The sequence below is a fragment of the Cherax quadricarinatus genome, chromosome 65 (assembly GCF_038502225.1).
Source record: "Cherax quadricarinatus isolate ZL_2023a chromosome 65, ASM3850222v1, whole genome shotgun sequence".
NCBI lineage: Eukaryota > Metazoa > Arthropoda > Malacostraca > Decapoda > Parastacidae > Cherax > Cherax quadricarinatus.
The window spans coordinates 7,922,799-7,946,216 of record NC_091356.1 but is presented as its reverse complement, the minus strand read 5'-3'; the positions used below and the strand labels follow the sequence as shown (position 1 = coordinate 7,946,216).

Below are 23,418 nucleotides of genomic sequence, written 5' to 3'. Positions count from 1 at the left end.
TCCATGGGGAAGTGGAATAAGAATCTTTCCTCCGTAAGCCATGTGTGTTGTAAAAGTCAACTAAAATGCCGGGAACAATGGGCTAGTAACCCCTTTTCCTGTAAAGATTACTAAAAAGAATAAGAAGAAGAAAATTGTCAAAGTGGGAAGTCTGAATGTGCGTGGATGTTGTGCAAATGATAAGAAAGAGATGATTGTGGATGTTATGAATGAGAAGAAACTGGATGTCCTGGCTTTAAGTGAAACAAAGCTGAAGGGGGTGGGAGAGTTTCAATGGAGAGGAATAAATGGGATTAGGTCAGGGGTTTCAAATAGAGTTAGAGCTAAAGAAGGAGTAGCAATAATGTTGAAGGATAAGCTATGGCAGGAAAAGAGGGACTACAAATGTATAAATTCAAGGATTATGTGGAGTAAAATAAAGATTGGATGTGAAAAGTGGGTTATAGGAAGCGTGTATGCACCTGGAGAAGAGAGAAGTGTAGAGGAGAGAGAGAGATTCTGGGAAATGTTGAGTGAATGCATGGGGAGTTTTGAATCAAGTGTGAGAGTAATGGTGGTTGGGGATTTCAATGCTAAAGTGGGTAAAAATGTTATGGAGGGAGTAGTAGGTAATTTTAGGGTGCCAGGGGTAAATGTAAATGGGGAGCCTTTAATTGAGCTATGTGTAGAAAGAAATTTGGTAATAAGTAATACATATTTTATGAAAAAGAGGATAAATAAATATACAAGGTATGATGTAGCACGTAATGAAAGTAGTTTGTTAGATTATGTATTGGTGGATAAAAGGTTGATGGGTAGGCTCCAGGATGTACATGTTTATAGAGGGGCAACTGATATATCGGATCATTATTTAGTTGTAGCTACAGTTAGAGTAAGAGGTAGATGGGAAAAGAGGAAGGTGGCAACAACAAGTAAGAGGGAGGTGAAAGTGTATAAACTAAGGGAGGAGGAAGTTCGGGCGAGATATAAGCGACTATTGGCAGAAAGGTGGGCTAGTGCAAAGATGAGTAGTGGGGGGGTTGAAGAGGGTTGGAATAGTTTTAAAAATGCAGTATTAGAATGTGGGGCAGAAGTTTGTGGTTATAGGAGGGTGGGGGCAGGAGGAAAGAGGAGTGATTGGTGGAATGATGAAGTAAAGGGTGTGATAAAAGAGAAAAAGGTAGCTTACGAGAGGTTTTTACAAAGCAGAAGTGTTATAAGAAGAGCAGAGTATATGGAGAGTAAAAGAAAGGTGAAGAGAGTGGTGAGAGAGTGCAAAAGGAGAGCAGATGAAAGAGTGGGAGAGGCACTGTCAAGAAATTTTAATGAAAATAAGAAAAAATTTTGGAGTGAGTTAAACAAGTTAAGAAAGCCTAGGGAAAGTATGGATTTGTCAGTTAAAAACAGAGTAGGGGAGTTAGTAGATGGGGAGAGGGAGGTATTAGGTAGATGGCGAGAATATTTTGAGGAACTTTTAAATGTTAAGGAAGAAAGGGAGGCGGTAATTTCATGCACTGGCCAGGGAGGTATACCATCTTTTAGGAGTGAAGAAGAGCAGAGTGTAAGTGTGGTGGAGGTACGTGAGGCATTACGTAGAATGAAAGGGGGTAAAGCAGCTGGAACTGATGGGATCATGACAGAAATGTTAAAAGCAGGGGGGGATATAGTGTTGGAGTGGTTGGTACTTTTGTTTAATAAATGTATGAAAGAGGGGAAGGTACCTAGGGATTGGCGGAGAGCATGTATAGTCCCTTTATATAAAGGGAAAGGGGACAAAAGAGATTGTAAAAATTATAGAGGAATAAGTTTACTGAGTATACCAGGAAAAGTATACGGTAGGGTTATAATTGAAAGAATTAGAGGTAAGACAGAATGTAGAATTGCGGACGAGCAAGGAGGTTTCAGAGTGGGTAGGGGATGTGTAGATCAAGTGTTTACATTGAAGCATATATGTGAACAGTATTTAGATAAAGGTAGGGAAGTTTTTATTGCATTTATGGATTTAGAAAAGGCATATGATAGAGTTTATAGAGGAGCAATGTGGCAGATGTTGCAAGTATATGGAATAGGTGGTAAGTTACTAAATGCTGTAAAGAGCTTTTATGAGGATAGTGAGGCTCAGGTTAGGGTGTGTAGAAGAGAGGGAGAATACTTCCCGGTAAAAGTAGGTCTTAGACAGGGATGTGTAATGTCACCATGGTTGTTTAACCCTTTGACTGTTTTCGACGTATAAATACGTCTTACGAGCCAATGTTTCTGACGTATATATACTCAATAATTCTAGCGGCTTCAAATCAAGTGGGAGAAAGCTGGTAGGCCCACATGTGAGAGAATGGGTCTGTGTGGTCAGTGTGCACCACATAAAAAAAATCCTGCAGCACACATTGCGTAATGAGAAAAAAAAAACACTCATCGTTTTTTTGGAATAAAACGCCGACTTTGAGGTGTATTTTCGTATAGTATTTATCGTTGTATTCGCGTTTTCATGGTCTTACGTGATAAAATGGAAAACATATTACAGAAATAGAGATGATTTTCATTACTTTTATGATGAAAACGACCTTGAAACTGAGCTCAAAGTAGCAGAAATGTTCGATTTTTACCAATGTTCAAGACTAAATAAATCACACCACACGTCCAATACACGTCAACTGGGGAGTCTAATATTCTTTCACTAGTGCACTGATATTATTTATACCATTTTTACAATAATGCAGTCGTCTACATAACAGTAAATTTTGTATTTTTTTGTATGAATAAATAATCAAAATAGAAAGCAATAATAATATAAGAGGGGCCTAGAGATGTGACTAATGAACAGAGCATATGTTATTTTAGTGCCACGAATGTCTACCTTGTTTATTCTGGACCCTATTTTGAAATTGGCATCTTTTTTATTTTGCGTGAAATTGGCCAAATTGCCAATTTCTGACCACCATATTGGGTAGTCCAAATTAGTAAATGGGAGGTTTCTTGTACTCAGCTGATAGATAAAATGGAGTTCTAAAGAAATAGCTATGAGTTTGGTCAACTGGAACAATGGAATTGGCTGAAAATTGGGCTCAAAGTCGGCGAAATCGCCGATACGCATATGTCGCCGAGACCGCTAACTTCGAGGGAGCATAATTCCACGAGTTTTCGACCAAATTTCGAACTTTTGGTGTCATTACCATCGGGAAAAGATTCTCTATCATTTCATAAGAAAAAATTTTTTTTTTTTTTTTTTCAAAAATTGAGCGACATAGAATGACAGTTTCAGAGAGGGGCCTGAAACAGTCAAAGGGTTAATATATTTATAGATGGGGTTGTAAAAGAAGTAAATGCTAGGGTGTTCGGGAGAGGGGTGGGATTAAATTATGGGGAATCAAATTCAAAATGGGAATTGACACAGTTACTTTTTGCTGATGATACTGTGCTTATGGGAGATTCTAAAGAAAAATTGCAAAGGTTAGTGGATGAGTTTGAGAATGTGTGTAAAGATAGAAAGTTGAAAGTGAACATAGAAAAGAGTAAGGTGATGAGGGTATCAAATGATTTAGATAAAGAAAAATTGGATATCAAATTGGGGAGGAGGAGTATGGAAGAAGTGAATGTTTTCAGATACTTGGGAGTTGACGTGTCGGCGGATGGATTTATGAAGGATGAGGTTAATCATAGAATTGATGAGGGAAAAAAGGTGAGTGGTGCGTTGAGGTATATGTGGAGTCAAAAAACGTTATCTATGGAGGCAAAGAAGGGAATGTATGAAAGTATAGTAGTACCAACACTCTTATATGGATGTGAAGCTTGGGTGGTAAATGCAGCAGCGAGGAGACGGTTGGAGGCAGTGGAGATGTCCTGTCTAAGGGCAATGTGTGGTGTAAATATTATGCAGAAAATTCGGAGTGTGGAAATTAGGAGAAGGTGTGGAGTTAATAAAAGCATTAGTCAGAGGGCAGAAGAGGGGTTGTTGAGGTGGTTTGGTCATTTAGAGAGAATGGATCAAAGTAGAATGACATGGAAAGCATATAAATCTATAGGGGAAGGAAAGAGGGGTAGGGGTCGTCCTCGAAAGGGTTGGAAAGAGGGGGTAAAGGAGGTTTTGTGGGTGAGGGGCTTGGACTTCCAGCAAGCGTGCATGAGCGTGTTAGATAGGAGTGAATGGAGACGAATGATACTTGGGACCTGACGATCTGTTGGAGTGTGAGCAGGGTAATATTTAGTGAAGGGATTCAGGGAAACCGGTTATTTTCATATAGTCGGACTTGAGTCCTGGAAATGGGAAGTACAATGCCTGCACTTTAAAGGAGGGGTTTGGGATATTGGCAGTTTGGAGGGATATGTTGTGTATCTCTATACGTATATGCTTCTAAACTGTTATATTCTGAGCACCTCTGCAAAAGCAGTGATAATGTGTGAGTGTGGTGAAAGTGTTGAATGATGATGAAAGTATTTTCTTTTTGGGGATTTTCTTTCTTTTTTTGGGTCACCCTGCCTCGGTGGGAGACGACCGACTTGTTGAAAAAAAAAAAAAAAAAAAACATGTATGTGTAGTGTGACCTAAGTGTGAGTAGAAGTAGCAAGACGTACTTGAAACCTTGCATGTTTATGAGACAAAAAAATGGACACCAGCAATCCTACCATCATGTAAAGCAATTACAGGCTTTTGTTTTACACTCGCTTGGCAGGACGGTAGTACCTCCCTGGGTGGTTGCTGTCTACCAACCTACTACCTAGTTACTGGTTCTTCTTGTTTATTTCCTCTCATCTCCATGAGGAAGTAGAAAAGAATTCCTCCATAAGCCATGCATGTCGTAAGAGGCGACTAAAATGCCAGGAACAAGGGACTAGTAACCCCTTCTCCTGTATACATTACTAAATTTATAAAGAGAAACTTTTTGTTTTTCTTTTAGGGCCACCCTACTTGGGATAATGCCAGTGCATTGAAAGAAGAAGATTTAATTTTATGTTATTAAAATTATTTTGTTTATCTTCATTGCAGGTGCAATATCAGTATCCAGCACGAATTGCTACAGATGCTGAGTTGCCTAGATATATAACAGACAGATTACACGATGAACAACTTCTATTGTCAGTTCAATTTGATACATCTATGGAGGTAATTGTAGAAAGCAAAACATATTTCATCTAATTTTTCATTGTCTTGTTTATTATATAAAACTGTTTAACCTCAGGCTAGTTATTTTCCATAAAAAATCAGATACACTAATGTAGATTTAAGATTTTATGTGTTTGTAATAACTGTTCAAAATTAAGAGAGATTCTGAGTTTTTGCTCCTGAGGAATTTTGAGTGTAGAACTGCATTATCTAGTTTCTTTTGGCATAGCCTGTTCTTCAAAATAAAACCAGTCAAATAGTGAGTACAGTAATTTAAAATTATCAATAGCTTTTCCCATTTAGAAAACTGGGAGCATGAGTTACTAGTAATATATAAAATATAAGTATAGATATAAGTAATTTTATTAATTAACCTCATTAACTTGTCAGTATTGTATACCATTCAGTGGTGGCTCGTAGCTAAAATTAGTGGACTTGCTGCTTCAAAAGTTTTTTAGCCATTATTTTAATATTGTGTAAAATAAAAGAACCGTAAAAAAACTATGAATTAAATAAAGTAGCTGGAAGCATGATAATTATCTAATTCTACACTTTATCACATTCAAGAATATCGTATGTGGTTTTTAAACACAACACACATCGCTGAGTCAAAAAGAAACACTACCTTACTCTTGCAATTGTGCTCTCTCTGCTCAGTGTGCAGTGACTTATTTCAGACATGTGCACATGCGCACAACAGTCAAACACCGAGTCGCTGGAACTGTTAAGGGCACAGTTCCATACAAGGATTTTTGTAATTTTTTCATGTACTAGGGGATGGCTACTGACATTAGGCTTAAGGATTATATGTACAAGTATAAAGAAAGAATTAAAGAAAAAAAGACTCATTATATTGAATGTTATCGATAATATCGAGCGAAAATAGGGGAGTGCTGCAGTTCTGCAATGCCTATACACGAGCTGCCACTGATACAATTTATACATGAAAACCTAAAATCTCTAAAATAAACACTACTTACAATCAGACAATAACAAGAAAGATACACAACAGCCAGTGATGGAAAATTTTGGGCTCCTTTATTTATACATATATTTTGTGGTATGATGGCATTGGGTTATGTTGAAGCTTGCGATGAAGTCTGGGTTAGTACGGTACTGTATTCCGATTCAGGATCCTGAAGTGTGATCATCAACAGCCTGACTGGTCACTTGTTTGGGTGCAATTAGTAGATGGAAGATTAAACTTCTACCACTCCTTGCACTGAATGACCCATACAAGTTTGGCACTTCATGAAGTGCAATATAAGGCAGAGGATCTTAATGAGTAAATGCTATTTTCTGAGTAGGCTGAGAAATTTAATAAGAGTGCAGTGTTGTGTCTAAAGTTAGTGTTTAAAATGAAGGCTATCTAAGTAAATACTCAAAAAAGGAAAAAGAATTTTGTAGTAATCAGGAAAATCTAACATTTCACAGTAGTGTGCTTACCAAAAATGTTATGCATGACTAGGGGGCTTTTTATTTAATCTGTGCCCCTCAAGGGAGGGGCTCTTGATCCAAGGAATTGGATCTGCTTTTCTCTTCCTTGGATTGAACTTGAATGCCTCCCATTTTCCCAGGCACTGTATAACCCCTGTGGGTTTAACATTCCCACATGAATGTAATATTTAACCTTTTCATAAACTGTTAAATCACTCATTGTAACATAAAGAAAGCACTGCAGCAGGCCTACTGGCCCATGCTAGGCATGTTGAAGTCTCACCCACTCATAAGAAGGAAGGAACACTGCTGCAGGCCTAGTAACCCAAGCTAGGCAAGTCCAGCTCACACCCAACCACACCCATTCATGTACTAGTCTAGCCTGTTTTTTAAAACTAGATAAGATTTTAGCTTCAATAATGTTACTCAGGAGTTTATTACAGACCAGATTCTTTGAACAATTGGTATGTTCACGTGCCCTGTGACCAAAATTGTAAGATGCATTCCCAGCATCCTCGAATGGCTCAGATAACTTCCAGAATCCTTAGTGGCATAGCTTCACACTGAATATTCAAGAAAGGTGCCTCATAATTTGATGATGACAGAGTGTGAAATTTTTTTTTTTTTTTTTTATTATCACACCGGCCGATTCCCACCAAGGCAGGGTGGCCCGAAAAAGAAAAACTTTCACCATCATTCACTCCATCACTGTCTTGCCAGAAGGGTGCTTTACACTACAGTTTTTAAACTGCAACATTAACACCCCTCCTTCAGAGTGCAGGCACTGTACTTCCCATCTCCAGGACTCAAGTCCGGCCTGCCGGTTTCCCTGAATCCCTTCATAAATGTTACCTTGCTCACACTCCAACAGCACGTCAAGTATTAAAAACCATTTGTCTCCATTCACTCCTATCAAACACGCTCACGCATGCCTGCTGGAAGTCCAAGCCCCTCGCACACAAAACCTCCTTTACCCCCTCCCTCCAACCCTTCCTAGGCCGACCCCTACCCCGCCTTCCTTCCACTACAGACTGATACACTCTTGAAGTCATTCTGTTTCGCTCCATTCTCTCTACATGTCCGAACCACCTCAACAACTCTTCCTCAGCCCTCTGGACAACAGTTTTGGTAATCCCGCACCTCCTCCTAACTTCCAAACTACGAATTCTCTGCATTATATTCACACCACACATTGCCCTCAGACATGACATCTCCACTGCCTCCAGCCTTCTCCTCGCTGCAACATTCATCACCCACGCTTCACACCCATATAAGAGCGTTGGTAAAACTATACTCTCATACATTCCCCTCTTTGCCTCCAAGGACAAAGTTCTTTGTCTCCACAGACTCCTAAGTGCACCACTCACTCTTTTTCCCTCATCAATTCTATGATTCACCTCATCTTTCATAGACCCATCCGCTGACACGTCCACTCCCAAATATCTGAATACGTTCACCTCCTCCATACTCTCTCCCTCCAATCTGATATTCAATCTTTCATCACCTAATCTTTTTGTTATCCTCATAACCTTACTCTTTCCTGTATTCACCTTTAATTTTCTTCTTTTGCACACCCTACCAAATTCATCCACCAATCTCTGCAACTTCTCTTCAGAATCTCCCAAGAGCACAGTGTCATCAGCAAAGAGCAGCTGTGACAACTCCCACTTTGTGTGTGATTCTTTATCTTTTAACTCCACGCCTCTTGCCAAGACCCTCGCATTTACTTCTCTTACAACCCCATCTATAAATATATTAAACAACCACGGTGACATCACACATCCTTGTCTAAGGCCTACTTTTACTGGGAAAAAATTTCCCTCTTTCCTACATACTCTAACTTGAGCCTCACTATCCTCGTAAAAACTCTTCACTGCTTTCAGTAACCTACCTCCTACACCATACACTTGCAACATCTGCCACATTGCCCCCCTATCCACCCTGTCATACGCCTTTTCCAAATCCATAAATGCCACAAAGACCTCTTTAGCCTTATCTAAATACTGTTCACTTATATGTTTCACTGTAAACACCTGGTCCACACACCCCCTACCTTTCCTAAAGCCTCCTTGTTCATCTGCTATCCTATTCTCCGTCTTACTCTTAATTCTTTCAATTATAACTCTACCATACACTTTACCAGGTACACTCAACAGACTTATCCCCCTATAATTTTTGCACTCTCTTTTATCCCCTTTGCCTTTATACAAAGGAACTATGCATGCTCTCTGCCAATCCCTAGGTACCTTACCCTCTTCCATACATTTATTAAATAATTGCACCAACCACTCCAAAACTATATCCCCACCTGCTTTTAACATTTCTATCTTTATCCCATCAATCCCGGCTGCCTTACCCCCTTTCATTTTACCTACTGCCTCACGAACTTCCCCCACACTCACAACTGGCTCTTCCTCACTCCTACAAGATGTTATTCCTCCTTGCCCTATACACGAAATCACAGCTTCCCTATCTTCATCAACATTTAACAATTCCTCAAAATATTCCTTCCATCTTCCCAATACCTCTAACTCTCCATTTAATAACTCTCCTCTCCTATTTTTAACTGACAAATCCATTTGTTCTCTAGGCTTTCTTAACTTGTTAATCTCACTCCAAAACTTTTTCTTATTTTCAACAAAATTTGTTGATAACATCTCACCCACTCTCTCATTTGCTCTCTTTTTACATTGCTTCACCACTCTCTTAACTTCTCTCTTTTTCTCCATATACTCTTCCCTCCTTGCATCACTTCTACTTTGTAAAAACTTCTCATATGCTAACTTTTTCTCCCTTACTACTCTCTTTACATCATCATTCCACCAATCGCTCCTCTTATATGATAATGTTTACAATTATATGAGTATTACCTAATTTTTTTTTTTCCAGTTTCAGCCAACATTCACCTTTCGAGTTCATCCTAATATTAAAACAAGAGAATTTCTGAACATGGGCCTTGCTAAATTATCAGTTACATTTGTAATGGAAGAACCTCCTGAAAACTACGTTTTAAAGGTAAGATTGATAAATACTAGAAGGTAAGGCAGAAAAACCATTATACTTTCAAATATGTTACAATTCATTTAACACTAGCTAAGCAACTATTCATGCATGTACCACTGACTAATTAATAGTCCAATATGTGTACCCTTTACTAACCAGATATAAACAAGCAAATACAGTAAGCAGTTCATTACTACTGTAACTTGATTAGCTATCAGATCTTTGGGGTCCAGTCCCTGGACCAATTATGTGCCTCTTTAATCTTTTGACTTCTGCCCATAGGTTGGGTATAGGTGCATAATTAACCTATTAAACTGTCTGACTACACTTTTTTTCCCTGCAAATGCTGACTTGAGTATATTTTCTTTTATATTCTAAAGACACCTGGAAGAGAGGAATATTTGATTGCTGATGTGCCGCTCGCCAAGTATATGTATATTCGTGAACATGTGTGCCAAGATGAGTTCTCGCCAATACCCCTAGTCATTGTTCATCGAGGAACTATTCAGGGTTAGTGACCAGTTCTGCAACTACATTTATCTTATTATACTAATTCAGCATTTTGTATCATAGTAACAATCCATTATTCAAGCAGGGATTACTTATTGTTTTTTAATGTTGTCGCCATGGGAATATCTGGACAGTGAATAGAAAAAACTGTCATGAAAAAATTTCTCCTCTGCTAGGTTGTTGATTCCTTATCAGTAGGTGTCAAGATAAAATATGACACCTACTGACAGCAAGGTTGTATTTTATTGCTCTGTCAATATAAATAGTTGTTTTGCAGGAAGTATTAGGGAACAAGCTACTCTTTGTATACCCAGTGTAATTATTCATTTTCTATTTTCAGTTCTGTATTTTGTATGTCATAACAATTTTTAAAGCTTCTAGTGGTTGTAGTTCTTAATCCTTTCTCTTGTAAACCATTCCATTAATCTAACACTTTGAAAAGATAACTTTTCTAGTATCTGCAGCTCTTCTTCCTTAGTCTGTAGTTGGGGTTTCTAGTACCACTTGACAGAGTTAAGAAGTATTCCTTGTTAATTCTTTTATATCTTTTATAATCTTGAATGTGGTTTTAATGTTTTCTCTCTTCCTTTCATCAGTCAACGATTGCATATCTAATGTGTTAAGTCTTTATTCGTGACTCATAATTTTTAGCTTTGGGAGGCATTTCTTAGCTTGTCTCTGAACTTTGTTTTAATTTGTTATTTTTGCTTTAGATGCAGACTCCGTACTACCACTGTATATTTCAATTTTGGTCTAACAGCTTTTTCATCATTTCTACATTCATGTTTCTGATTGATATTCTCAAGTTGGCCAGTATCACTGGAGTTTCTCACTATTTTGCTTTTGAAATTTAGGTGGCAGTCTTTTGTCAGTGCTGATTTCTAGGTCCCTTTCTTTGGCTTATGCCTTGAGTGTTTTGTTAGACACTCCTACTTTTCATTGAGAATATTTTGTCATCTGCCAAGCCTCTTGAAAGGGAGGAAATTAGGAAGAGTAGGAATGAGGGGAAGAGGAAGCTTGACCACTACCTGCTGCAGGTGTCTGAGAAGTAAAGCTGTGTTAATATAGCTTTACTTCTGGTGACCTGTGTTACCAGATTCATTAGAGTTACAATATTTCTTACATAGGAAGATCTTGCAGTTATGCATAGTATTTAAGGCACCCTGAAGTTAGGGCTAATACTATCCATATAAAATGAAAATTGTATTGGAAAAGTGTATAAAATGTAAGCATTCTTTTTAATTCATCTTGTAATTTCTTAAACATTTTTGGCTTTTATCAGCATCTATAGTTTACCAAATTCTGAATTTCAGAAACTGCCAGGTTTAATATTTAAGTATCAAGTTATGCTGAAATCCAAATAAAATAATAATACTATATGCTGTAAAATAGCATCATTACTGAGGTAGATGTAGTAAATCAGTAGTTATAGGCTATATCTGAGACAAAAATTATGTACAGGAGGGCCCCCAGGTTACAGTGCTTTGCTTCTTGGCACTTCGCTAATACAGATGTTTCAAATTATACCCAAAAATTTGTTTATACAGCTCCTGATTCGCTGTCGCGGCTCTGAGCTTCCAGCTGGGCGTCCAGTCGTCATCGTCTTTCTCTCAGTTTATTTACATTCTCTGTGAGCTTTGTCTCTCTCTCGATTCTGTCTGGAAACTTTCCAAAGTTTCAAGTGTTCTAACGTTATTACATATTTATATATACTCTATGTGTTGCAGTGACATCTAAGGATAGTTGTAATAAAAAGAGGAGCCATAAGACTTGAAGTGCAAAGTTAGAAATGATTAAACTTGGTGAGCAAGGTATGTCTGTGGCCAAGGAAGGACTGATATAGTACTGATAATCGTATGTACTTATAAAGTAAAGTGTGTGTGGTAGGGCTATTATTAAAAGAATTAGAGGTAAGACAGAGAGTAGGATTGCAGATGAGCAAGGAGGCTTTAGAGTGGGTAGGGGATGTGTAGATGAAGTCTTTACATTGAAGCATATATGTGAACAGTATTTAGATAAAGGTAAGGGAGTTTTCATTGCATTTATGGATTTAGAAGAGGCATATGATAGAGTGGATACGGAAGCAATGTGACAGATGTTAGTCTGTGGAATAGGTAGTAAGCTACTAAATGCTGTAGAGAGTTTTTATGAGGATAGTGAGGCTCAGATTAGGGTGTGTAGGAGAGAGGGAGATTACTTTCCGGTAAAAGTGGGTATTAGACAGGGATGTATAATGTCACCATGGTTGTTTAATATATTTATAGATGAGGTTTTAAAAGAGGTAAATGCTAGGGTGTTGGGGAAAGGGGTGGGATTAAATTATGGGGAATCAAGTACAAAATGGGAGTTGACATTCTTACTTTTTGCTGATGATACTGTGCTTTTGGGAGATTCTAAAGAAAAGTTGCAAAGGTTAGTGGATGAGGTTTGGAGGGTGTGTGAAGGTAGAAAGTTGAAAAGGAACATAGATAAGAGTAAGGTGATGAGGGTATCAAATGATTTAGATAAAATTTGGATATCACATTGGAGAGGGAGTCTGGAAGAAGTGAATCTTTTCAGATATTTGGGAGTTGACTTGTCAGCAGATGGGTTTATGAAAGATGAGGTTAACCATAGAATTGATGAAGGAAAAAAAAGGTGAGTGGTGCATTGAGGTATCTGTGGAGATAAAAAACGTTATCCAAGGAGGCAAAGAAGGGAATGTACAAAAGTATAGTGGTACCAACACTCTTATATGGGTGTGAAGCTTGGGTTGTAAATGCTGCAACGAGAAGGCAGCTTGAGGCAGTGGAGATGTCATGTCTAAGGGCGATGTGTGGTGTAAATATTATGCAGAGACTTTGGAGTGTGGAAATTAGGAGGAGGAGATGTGAAGTTACTAAAGTATTAGTCAGAGGGCTGAAGAGGGGTTGTTGAGGTGGTTTGGTCATTTAGAGAGAATGGATCAAAGTAGAATGACTTGGAGAGCGTATAAATCTGTAGGGTAAGGAAGGCGGAGTAGGGGTCATCCTCGAAAAGGTTGGAGGGAGGGGGTAAAGGTGGTTTTGTGGGCGAGGGGCTTGGACTTCCAGCAAGCATGTGTGAGCGTGTTAGATAGGAGTAAAAGGAGACGAATGGTTTTTGGGGCCTGACGAGCTGTTGGAGTGTGAGTAGGGTAATATTTTGTGAAGGGATTCAGGGAAACTGGTTAGTCAGACTTGAGTCCTGGAAATGGGAAGTTCAGTGCCTGCACTTTCAAGGAGGGGTTGGGGATATTAACAGTTTGGAGGGACTTCTAAACTGTCGTATCTGAGTGCCTCTGCAAAGACAGTGGTTATGCATGAGTGATTGTGAAAGTGTTGAATGATGATGAAAGTATTTTTCTCAATTTTTGGGCTTTTCTTTCTTTTTGGGTCAATCTGCCTGGGTGGGAAATGGCCGATGTGTTAAAAAAAAAAGATGTACTTATGTGTACCTATACGTAAATAAACTTAAACACTGTGCTGGTGTGCAAGTACATTAAAATCACTATTGGGCATTGTTATAAAGTGAGAGTAGCTATGCTAGGTGAAGAAATGGTTAAAAGTGTCTCACTAGTGTTGAAGCATAATAATAACTGCTCTGGGGAGCTTTAACCCTTTGACTGTTTCAGGCCCCTCTCTGAAACTGTCATTTTATGTCGCCAAATATTCGAAAAAAAAAAAAAATTCTTATGAAAATGTTAGGAATATTTTTCTGAGTGTTTTAAGCCTAAAAAAAATATTTGCCATCAGTACTTACCAAGATATAGAGGCGCAAAGTTTGCAGAAAGTGACGTGTGTATGGCAACAGCGGCGACTGCCGCCCACCCGGTATTCTTTTATTTACTCTAATTCAAGGGTTTCTTGCATTTTTCAATATTTTTCTGTTCCAGGTAACTTATGTGGCCTGTGAGACCAATGTAAGGTGCATTCTTCAAATATACACTCATTGTTTACAACACAGTAACAGAACAAACTTTATCACTATTAGTTTGTGTATACACTTTGTTTACACAAACAAGCAATACAAAATAATGTTTATTACTATTGTTCCATAATATATATACATATGTACAGTCACTAAACACGTTCCTAGAACTGCTGCAGCTTGTGGAACTCTTTGAAACATGGGTATATGCAGAGTGGCACTTAACACTCCTCACACATAAAACGAGTGTCTCTGCGTGTTTGTGGGCGTTTTGTGGTATGCATACATACATAACACCTCTTCTGAGCATTTTTCTTGGAAGTAGTAGGAGGCAGTTGCATGGGGTAGTGATCACCAGGCCTGAAACGAGATGACGTGTGTTGGTAATTTCGTGGGCGCTGGTCTATTGCAGGTGTTGCTCCTTGGTACTTTGCAATTATTTGTCTGATTACTGACAAGCAAAATTCACCATATTTTGGTGTTTTGTTGGTCTTCAACTTGTATATGTTATAAGCATTCAGCATAGAGATATCAACAAGATGGAAAAAAATTTTTATATACCACTTATAACTCTTGCATACACAGTCTGCAAACCCAATCTGCATGTCACATTTGTCCACTAAGCGCATATTGAGGTTGTAGTCCATGACAGCTGCAGGCTTTAGAATGGGTTCATTGGTCTCTCTGTTGTGCCTGCCACTGTGTACCATTTCATTTCGGTGAACTGATGTCAATAATGTGACATCACGTTTGTCATGCCACCGAAATGCCATGATGTCATTGGCAGCGAAGGCTTGCACCTCACCTCTGCGAGTGCCAGCGTCGAACCTTGGCATATGTTTACGATTACGACGCACTGTGCCACACACGTCTGTCAAGTTCACTCGCAAGAAATCACTGAGTAAGGGGCTTGTGTACCAGTTATCAGTAAATAACATATGCCCCTTTCCAAGATATGGTTCCATCATTGTTCGAACCACATCACCAGAGATACCCAATAACTTCATGGTATCTCTCAAAGTATTACTGCCAGTGTACACAATGATATCCAAAACTAGACCACTTCTGCAATCACACAGTACAAATAGGTTTATACCAAAGCGTTTCCTCTTGCTTGGTATATATTGCTTGAATGAGAGTCTTCCTTTGAATAAAATCAAGGACTCATCAATACAAGCTTCCTGAAGGGATAAAAACACATGCAGCACTTTTGTTTCAGGTACATAAACACATTTCTTATCTTATATAACCTGTCGCTTCTGTCAGGCTTGGTTTTGTCTGAAAAGTGTAACATACGTAACAGTATCAGGAAACGATTGACACCTATAATGTCACTAAAACCTGGAGTTGAAATCAGGCGTTCTGTTGCCCAGTATGTGGTGACATTGTGCTTATACACATGTGGCATAAGCATTATTGTGGCAAAAAACAGGTACATCTCTGCCACAGTTGTCTCCTTCCACTTGTGTAGCCGTGATTTTGGTGAGAGAATTGTATTTGCCATGGTGTAATCACAGTATGTGTTTGTTTCCCTGACAATGATGTCCATCAGGGGTTCATGGAAGAATAGCTCAAAGCAGTCCAGTTCACTGGCATTGTTCCCAAGTGGACATAATGGCTTTATTCCACTTTGTGTTTCATCAGAGTCATGGGGACTGGGAACAAACTCGTCACCGTCCTGCCAATCCCAGATACGGTCTGCTGGTGGGGTCTGGATATTGTACCGTGGTTGTGGTTGTGCAGGTTGTGGTTGTGCAGGTTGTGGGAGTGCAGGTTGTGGGAGTGTGGGGTCGGGTGAGGCTGGTTGTTGTGCAGAGTCAGCAGCGTGGGTAGTAGCGTGACCCGATGATGGTGCCACATGGGCCGTGCCACCCTCACTATCACCACCACTGCCTGCTCCCTCACTCACATCATTCATACCCATCGTTACAATATCGTCATCTTCACTATCAGGTCGTGGTGTAGGGCCACGGGATGTGCTCCCAGAGTTTCTCCTTCCCCTTGGAACAACATATGAAACACTACCAGACCGCATGCTATGTCGTACATACTGCCACTTCACTGGGGAATATTCACCCTCACTGTCACTAGAACTGCTTTCAATGACCTTGAAATCACTATCACTATCACATTCACTGCTATCATCTGGGTGTTGTACACGACCAAATAGTTTCCTCTTTCGTCGTGGTACAGGCGAACATGAACGTGAACAAGCTGGCCCAGCACCAGAGGTGGAAGGTTGTGGGTCATCTGGGTTTTCATCACTAATTACGTTATCCTGGGCACTTTTTCCGGTAACACTCACTTCAAAACCCTGGAATTCACTGTCACTGACATTTTCATCGCTGTTAGAGCTATCACTTGGGAACAAAAGACCTCCAATCTGCCGAGGAGTGAGGAACTTCTTACCGAGAGGCATGGTGAAAATGGACTAACAAGATGGCATTTCCACAATGCACCGCTTGGTCCCAGATTCTTTTCACAGGGTGCACACCGACCACTGAGACCCATTCTCTCTCATGTAGGCCTACCAGGCCTTTCCCGCTTGATTTGAAGCCGCTAGAATTTGTGCGTATAAATACGTCAGAAACATTGGCTCGTAAGACGTATTTATACGTCGTAAACAGTCAAAGGGTTAAATGTTGTATATTATGATAGACATTTTTATTAATCCATCTATGACATTTTTTTCAAAATTATGTAAGAAACACACTACATGTTATATAATCATAATACACTCATACTTGAACAAACTGGCAATTGTGAGGAGTGGTAGCCAGGCGGCTTGTTGGAGTGTTCGACAAGAATTACAATAAGATGTTCCTTTTAGTCCAATACCACCAGAGAAACTGTTTATATTACTGCGGGGTAACTAGAAAAACACTCCTTTCATATGCCTTCATGCAAATAGTGTCACTTGCTCTCAAAGGGATATGTTGCATGAACCTGGGAGTGTTGCTGTTATAGAGGCTTCTGCACCAGTGTGAAGACAACTTGTACACAATGTAAAGCAGAGACGTTACTAGGGTTGGTGTCACTGGGGCAGAATCTTGGGTGTTACCCGGGGTAGCATCTTTGGTGTCACCCTCATGCAATCCAAGGACGGGGGAATGGGGGGTAGTAAACTCCAGTTACGTCAGTACTGCATGCCCAGTAACTAATGTTTAGCAATGAGACCGTTTAAGGGCCATAGACTGAACAGGAGAATACTTCTCAACTTTATTAATGATAAAATAAATAATTTTAGTAATATTGAGGAAACATAAACTCAAATACCACTTTGAGTACAGGCAACAGATCCTACATTTATTCATCTTCAACAATGCTCCCCCCCAAAAAAAAATTGAAAAATAAAGAAAAACATTGCAATATCAGAAAAACACTAGTTCCGATTTGACCTTGAGTACAGTTAACATCTCAGTGAATCTGATCTTACATTTCCTTGCCTTCAAGCCTGCAAAATCATCTATCACATTATCAAAATAAATGATTTTCCCTATATAGGCCTATATAGGCTGTATAGAAATGAAGGATTCTTCTCTTATGTTGGTGCAGCACTGTTTTGGGCATTAGTGTCACCTTCTTTAGAAGTTCTATGGTGTCACCCCCTAAATGGTGTCACCCAGGGCGGCCCCCCCGCCTCCCCCCTTACGACGCCACTGATGTAAGGTGCTTGTGTTGTGGGGAAAACGCTCCACAAAAGCATACTTAATGTTGTATGGGCACATGTCAGTGGCCAGTGAACAGGTATTAATACATGCCCATCCAAAACACTGATCTACTACTCAACTATGGAGCAACCTCCTCAGAGTGTTTTATAATAATAATACTAATAATGATAATCTGCATTTATACAAGTGAACCTTGGTGTGTTGCCATGAACTTTGTATCTCTCTCGATTCCGTCTGGAAACTTTCCAAAGTTTCAAGTGTTTCAAAGTTATTACATATATTATTTATACTATTTTTGTGTTACGACATCTAAGGGTAGTTGTGATTAAAAAGGAATCTTGATAACCTTATTGCTAACATCAAAACGAATAAAATTCGTTGAGTCATAGGATGAAGATGTGCCATCTCCTGACTTCCTGCAGTAAATACTACTCAGTATGAGCTAAGACCAAAATTATTTTAAGGTAAGTAATGAGTGTACTTTATATGCATTTTACTTTTTTATTGATTTGTTAATACTAGTTCTATTGCTCACTTAATATATGATTGTGTAAACATGTTATCAGGCATTTATATGCATTTAACTCTTTGAGGGTCCGCCCTGTAGGTCTACAGCTTTGAAGCCAGGGCTCATGCCGTAGTTCTACGCCATGATCTCTGCTCACTCAGATAAGCTGTGAATGGTAAATTTGGCCTTGATATGAGAGAATGCAGCTTTGTGGTGTGTACCATATAAAACAAATCCTGCAGCATGCAGTGCATAATAAGAAAAAAAAACTGAGACTGTGTTTTTGGATTAAAATGCCGAATTAGCAGTGTATTTTTGTATGTTTTTTAGGGTTGTAGTCATGGTTTCTTGGTTCCATATGATAGAATGGAAGATATATTACAGGAATAGAGATGATTTTGATTGGTTTTAGTACTGAAAATTGCTTGAAACTGAGCTTAAAGTAGCGGAAATGTTCGATTTTTTGCCGATGTTCAAGAGTAAACAAATGACGTCACACGTCCAATATATGTCAGCTGGTGGGTCTGATATATGTTCATGAATGCGCTGATATTATTTATGCAGTTATTACAGTATTGCATAACAGTAAATCTTCTGCTCTTTGGTGTGACTAAAAATTCATTACGTGAATAAAAACTCAGTGGAATTCATCTATAAAGCCTGGAAACGTAACTATGAACAGAGGAAATGTTATTTTAGTGCAAGGAATGCCTGCATTGTTTATTATGGACCCTATTTTGCAATTGGAATATTTTGAACTTTGTTTGAAATTGACCAAATTACCAATTTCCGATCACTTTATTGGGTAGTTGAAATAGTTGATTGGGCAACGTCTTGTGCTCAGTCGATAAAAATAGAGGTAATACTAGTGAAATAGCTAAGAATTTGCTCAACTGGAATAATGTAATTGGCCTTAATTAAATGGGAGTCAAAGTGGGCAGAATCGTCAATGCATAAATATCGCTGACACAGCAAAATTTGTGAGATCGTAATTTCATCAATTTTCCATCAAACTTCATACTTTTTGTTTTACCTTCAGAAAAAGATTTTCTTCCATTTCATAAGAAAAAATAACAAAATTTTTTTTTTGAAAATTCTTGGACCCTGTGGACAAGTTTCATATCAGGGGTTTGGACCCTGAAAGGGTTAAAAGTGAAAAAAAGGGATGATTCGCTTTACGACGATTTTTGCTTTACAGTGGTAGCCTGGAACTTAATCCGCCATATAATTGGGACCCTCCTGTACAGTAATTTTACATACATGAATTTAGCACATTGTTACTTTCCTTGATCAGCCTTACAGGACTTTGTACATTCGACAAGAAAATAAAGTTTACTAATAAAGTCTAAAACTTTCTTCAACAGTTGACATTGAAAATATATACGAGAGGATTGAAGACTTTGGAGTGAAGCATTTACGAAACTCTTTCTCAGGAATGACATTAAGCAAAAAGAAAAACGTCAAGTTTGTTTCGTCTTGGACAATTGAAGATGAATTCAACTTTCGAATTGGAACCATTTCGAATGTGGATCTATATACTGATGACCAGGTTGTGGTAAAATTTTCTAATTTAACTACTGTTATTGTTATTTATAGTTTTTATAGTTAGTATAAGATTTTGGAGCTTAGTCTATAAATTTCCCCTAACAAGTCATTTGTCACCGACAAGGTTTTCAGTATTGTGTATTATGTATTAGCTTGTGGATTGAAGGCCTCAAAGATACGAGTGCTCATCAACGATGCTATACTATTCACATGTACAGCCTCTCCTCACTTAACGACAGAGTTCCGTTCCTAAGAACACGTTGGTAAACAAATTCATTGCTAAATGAAGACCATGCTATAATGGTAGTGGGTTTGTGTCAACTATTTTTAATATTGTTTTAATGTCTACCTTGCACCATTTATAACATTTCTGGTATATTTTTAAATGTTTGTACAGTAGTGTACTGTGTACTGTAATAAACAGAATAGAGGAAACCAGCTCTATTATACATTTTATAGGTAAGCATACTGGTCAGAGAGCCTGACGTAAGTTTGAGGCATCGGTAAACTAGTACGTCGCTAAGTGAGGAGAGGCTGTATTATGAAATGTAATTAGGTGAATGAAAGAAACACAAAGTAAAATTAGTAAAAGTAAGATGAAGGAGCTTCCAGGCTTGCATCACCAATACAACATTGATGTAGATGATACAAGAACAAATACAATTTAGCCATGAGCTGCTAAAAAGAAAACTTCACGTATAGTATAAGATAGATGTAAACATAAAAGCAGTGCACATAGCCTGTGATATTATTGCTTAGGTTAGAGGTTAGAACCCTTTGTATTAGTAGGTAAAATGTTTCTAGTATATAAGCATTCTGAAACTCTGGAGCTGGTATATGTAACTAGAGTGAGAAAATTATTTCTATGTGACAAGTGTTCTTGGAGTTGAAGCTAACTACTCAGCCTCAGTCACTGCTTTTATGTTTACATCTGTCTATACTATAGGTGAAGTTTTCTTTTTAGCAGCTTATGGCTAGAATTGTATATGTTCTTGTATTTGTTTCAGGTATAGCCTCAGATACTGTGACATGAGTTTGAGCACCAGTACCATTTGATATATTGTTTTTATAGTAACCTAACCCATCCTAAATTTAAAAAGAAAAAACTGAAGGGAGGCTTTAGTTTAGAAAATACAAAATTTATATGAACATGGGTTTCATATTATGTAAAGTACACATGTTTTATTATACTTTCCTATTTGTGGTTGCAGATCACATGTATGTTATCGTGTATATGTTTCATTGTGCTGGGGCTTTATATCTCTCTCCTGACAGTGATCATATGGTAACAAATGAGGCTGAAGGCTAAACAAACCTGGCTAAAGTATACTATATTGAGAAATAATAAGCCTCAATTTAATGTCTTTCCTACCTCTATGGAGGATGGTAAAACTCAGCCCTACCTTTTTAAGGGAACTTGACTACATCCTCTCTGCCTACTTCTAATATTAGTAACTCTTTTACATTGTTTAGCTTTATATAATTATATTTATACTCTATTTTTTATTTCTAGTTGAAATTAAAAGAGTGCAGTATTTTATTATAATTTTAACTTAATAACAATGCATGTCATAAGAGGCAACTAACATGGCAGGAGCAAGGGGCTAGTAACCATTTCTTCTGTATGCATTACTATAGTTAAAAAGAGAAACTTTTATTTTTCTCTTTGGGCCACCTGCTTCAGTGGGATACGGACAGTTTGTCAAAAGAAGAAGAATAACTTAATGAGTGTACATATTCTTCAGTGCTAAGTGTACTGCAGTCTTAAAAAAGTTAAGTCTTACTAAGGGAAGTGAAATGTTATAGAGCAGATTATGTACAGTATTTGCAAGCTTAAAAAAATTAGGAAGAGGTATCCCAATTAAATTGTTTATGAAAGTTATGCCCTGAATGATTTCATAGGTCATTGAGATCTTTAGATCACTCAATTCCTTCCTCCTATAACTTCTTTTAAGTTAAGGGCTCGTCAAATTATTGTAGGTTGTGATTGAAGCTGGCCTATATCACGGTAGTCGTGCACTCTGTGAGACAAAGACCACACAAGAAGTTAGTATAAGTGAAAGAACAGGTAATGTGGATGAAGACCTAACCTTTTCCATTGCTGTATACAACATTCCACGAAACACGCGTCTCTGTCTAGCCATCTACGAAGTCAGCCGTAGTGCCAAAGCTGCTAAAGCACGATCTTCAATTGGCACTAGACAGGTATGTAAATTTCAAAAAATAAGTTCATATGCAGTGTACAGTGACATAATATTAACATTATATTGACATCATTAAGCATCATTATCACATTTTCCATATTCATAGCATGGGAAAGCATTCACTCAGAAATACTGAAAAACTATGCAATGAAAAGGGTTAAATATATTGGAAACTGTAATGTTAATTAAAGGCTTTACCTTTCTACCTTCCTTAATTTTGTCAATGCCTTTCCCAGTCCCACAGTGTTAAAAAATGACTTCTGACAATCCTAATGCTATAGGTAGTAGGTTTGTAGACAGCAACCACCCAGGGAAGTACTACCGTCCTGCCAGATGACTGTGAAACAGAAACCTGTAACTGTTTTGCATGATGGTAGGATTGCTGGTGTCTTTTTCTGTCTCATAAACACGCTAGATAACAGGGATATCTTGCTACTCCAACTTACACTTTGGTCACACTTCACAGACATGCACATGCATATATATATACATACATCTAGGTTTTTCTTCTTTTTCTACATAGCTCTTGTTCTTCTTTATTTCTTCTATTGTCCATGGGGAAGTGGAAAAGAATCTTTCCTCTGTAAGCCATGCGTGTCGTATGAGGCGACTAAAATGCCGGGAGCAATGGGCTAGTAACCCCTTCTCCTGTAGACATTTACTAAAAAAGAGAAGAAGAAAAACTTTATAAAACTGGGATGCTTGAATGTGCGTGGATGTAGTGCAGATGACAAGAAACAGATGATTGTTGATGTTATGAATGAAAAGAAGTTGGATGTCCTGGCCCTAAGCGAAACAAAGCTGAAGGGGGTAGGGGAGTTTCGGTGGGGGGAAATAAATGGGATTAAATCTGGAGTATCTGAGAGAGTTAGAGCAAAGGAAGGGGTGGCAGTAATGTTGAATGATCAGTTATGGAAGGAGAAAAGAGAATATGAATGTGTAAATGCAAGAATTATGTGGATTAAAGTAAAGGTTGGATGTGAGAAGTGGGTCATAATAAGCGTGTATGCACCTGGAGAAGAGAGGAATGCAGAGGAGAGAGAGAGATTTTGGGAGATGTTAAGTGAATGTATAGGAGCCTTTGAACCAAGTGAGAGAGTAATTGTGGTAGGGGACCTGAATGCTAAAGTAGGAGAAACTTTTAGAGAGGGTGTGGTAGGTAAGTTTGGGATGCCAGGTGTAAATGATAATGGGAGCCCTTTGATTGAACTTTGTATAGAAAGGGGTTTAGTTATAGGTAATACATATTTTAAGAAAAAGAGGATAAATAAGTATACAAGATATGATGTAGGGCGAAATGACAGTAGTTTGTTGGATTATGTATTGGTAGATAAAAGACTGTTGAGTAGACTTCAGGATGTACATGTTTATAGAGGGGCCACAGATATATCAGATCACTTTCTAGTTGTAGCTACACTGAGAGTAAAAGGTAGATGGGATACAAGGAGAATAGAAGCATCAGGGAAGAGAGAGGTGAAGGTTTATAAACTAAAAGAGGAGGCAGTTAGGGAAAGATATAAACAGCTATTGGAGGAT

At 38.4% G+C, this 23,418-nt stretch overlaps 1 protein-coding gene across 11 annotated transcripts in view; it reads left to right on the top strand.

Moving 5' to 3' along the window:
• Pi3K92E (phosphatidylinositol 3-kinase 92E) overlaps positions 1 to 23,418 on the top strand; it is a 149,920-nt gene that overhangs the window by 65,525 nt on the left and 60,977 nt on the right. For 9 of the 11 annotated variants that reach the window (XM_070098909.1, XM_070098906.1, XM_070098908.1 and 6 more), the window contains 5 exons: positions 4,961 to 5,077; positions 9,404 to 9,529; positions 9,898 to 10,027; positions 19,498 to 19,688; positions 21,659 to 21,883. In XM_070098909.1, coding sequence (XP_069955010.1) covers positions 4,961 to 5,077; positions 9,404 to 9,529; positions 9,898 to 10,027; positions 19,498 to 19,688; positions 21,659 to 21,883 — 789 coding nt within the window. The remainder of the gene's footprint in view (positions 1 to 4,960; positions 5,078 to 9,403; positions 9,530 to 9,897; positions 10,028 to 19,497; positions 19,689 to 21,658; positions 21,884 to 23,418) is intronic. The other 2 variants (XM_070098913.1, XM_070098911.1) reach the window with 2 other exon arrangements.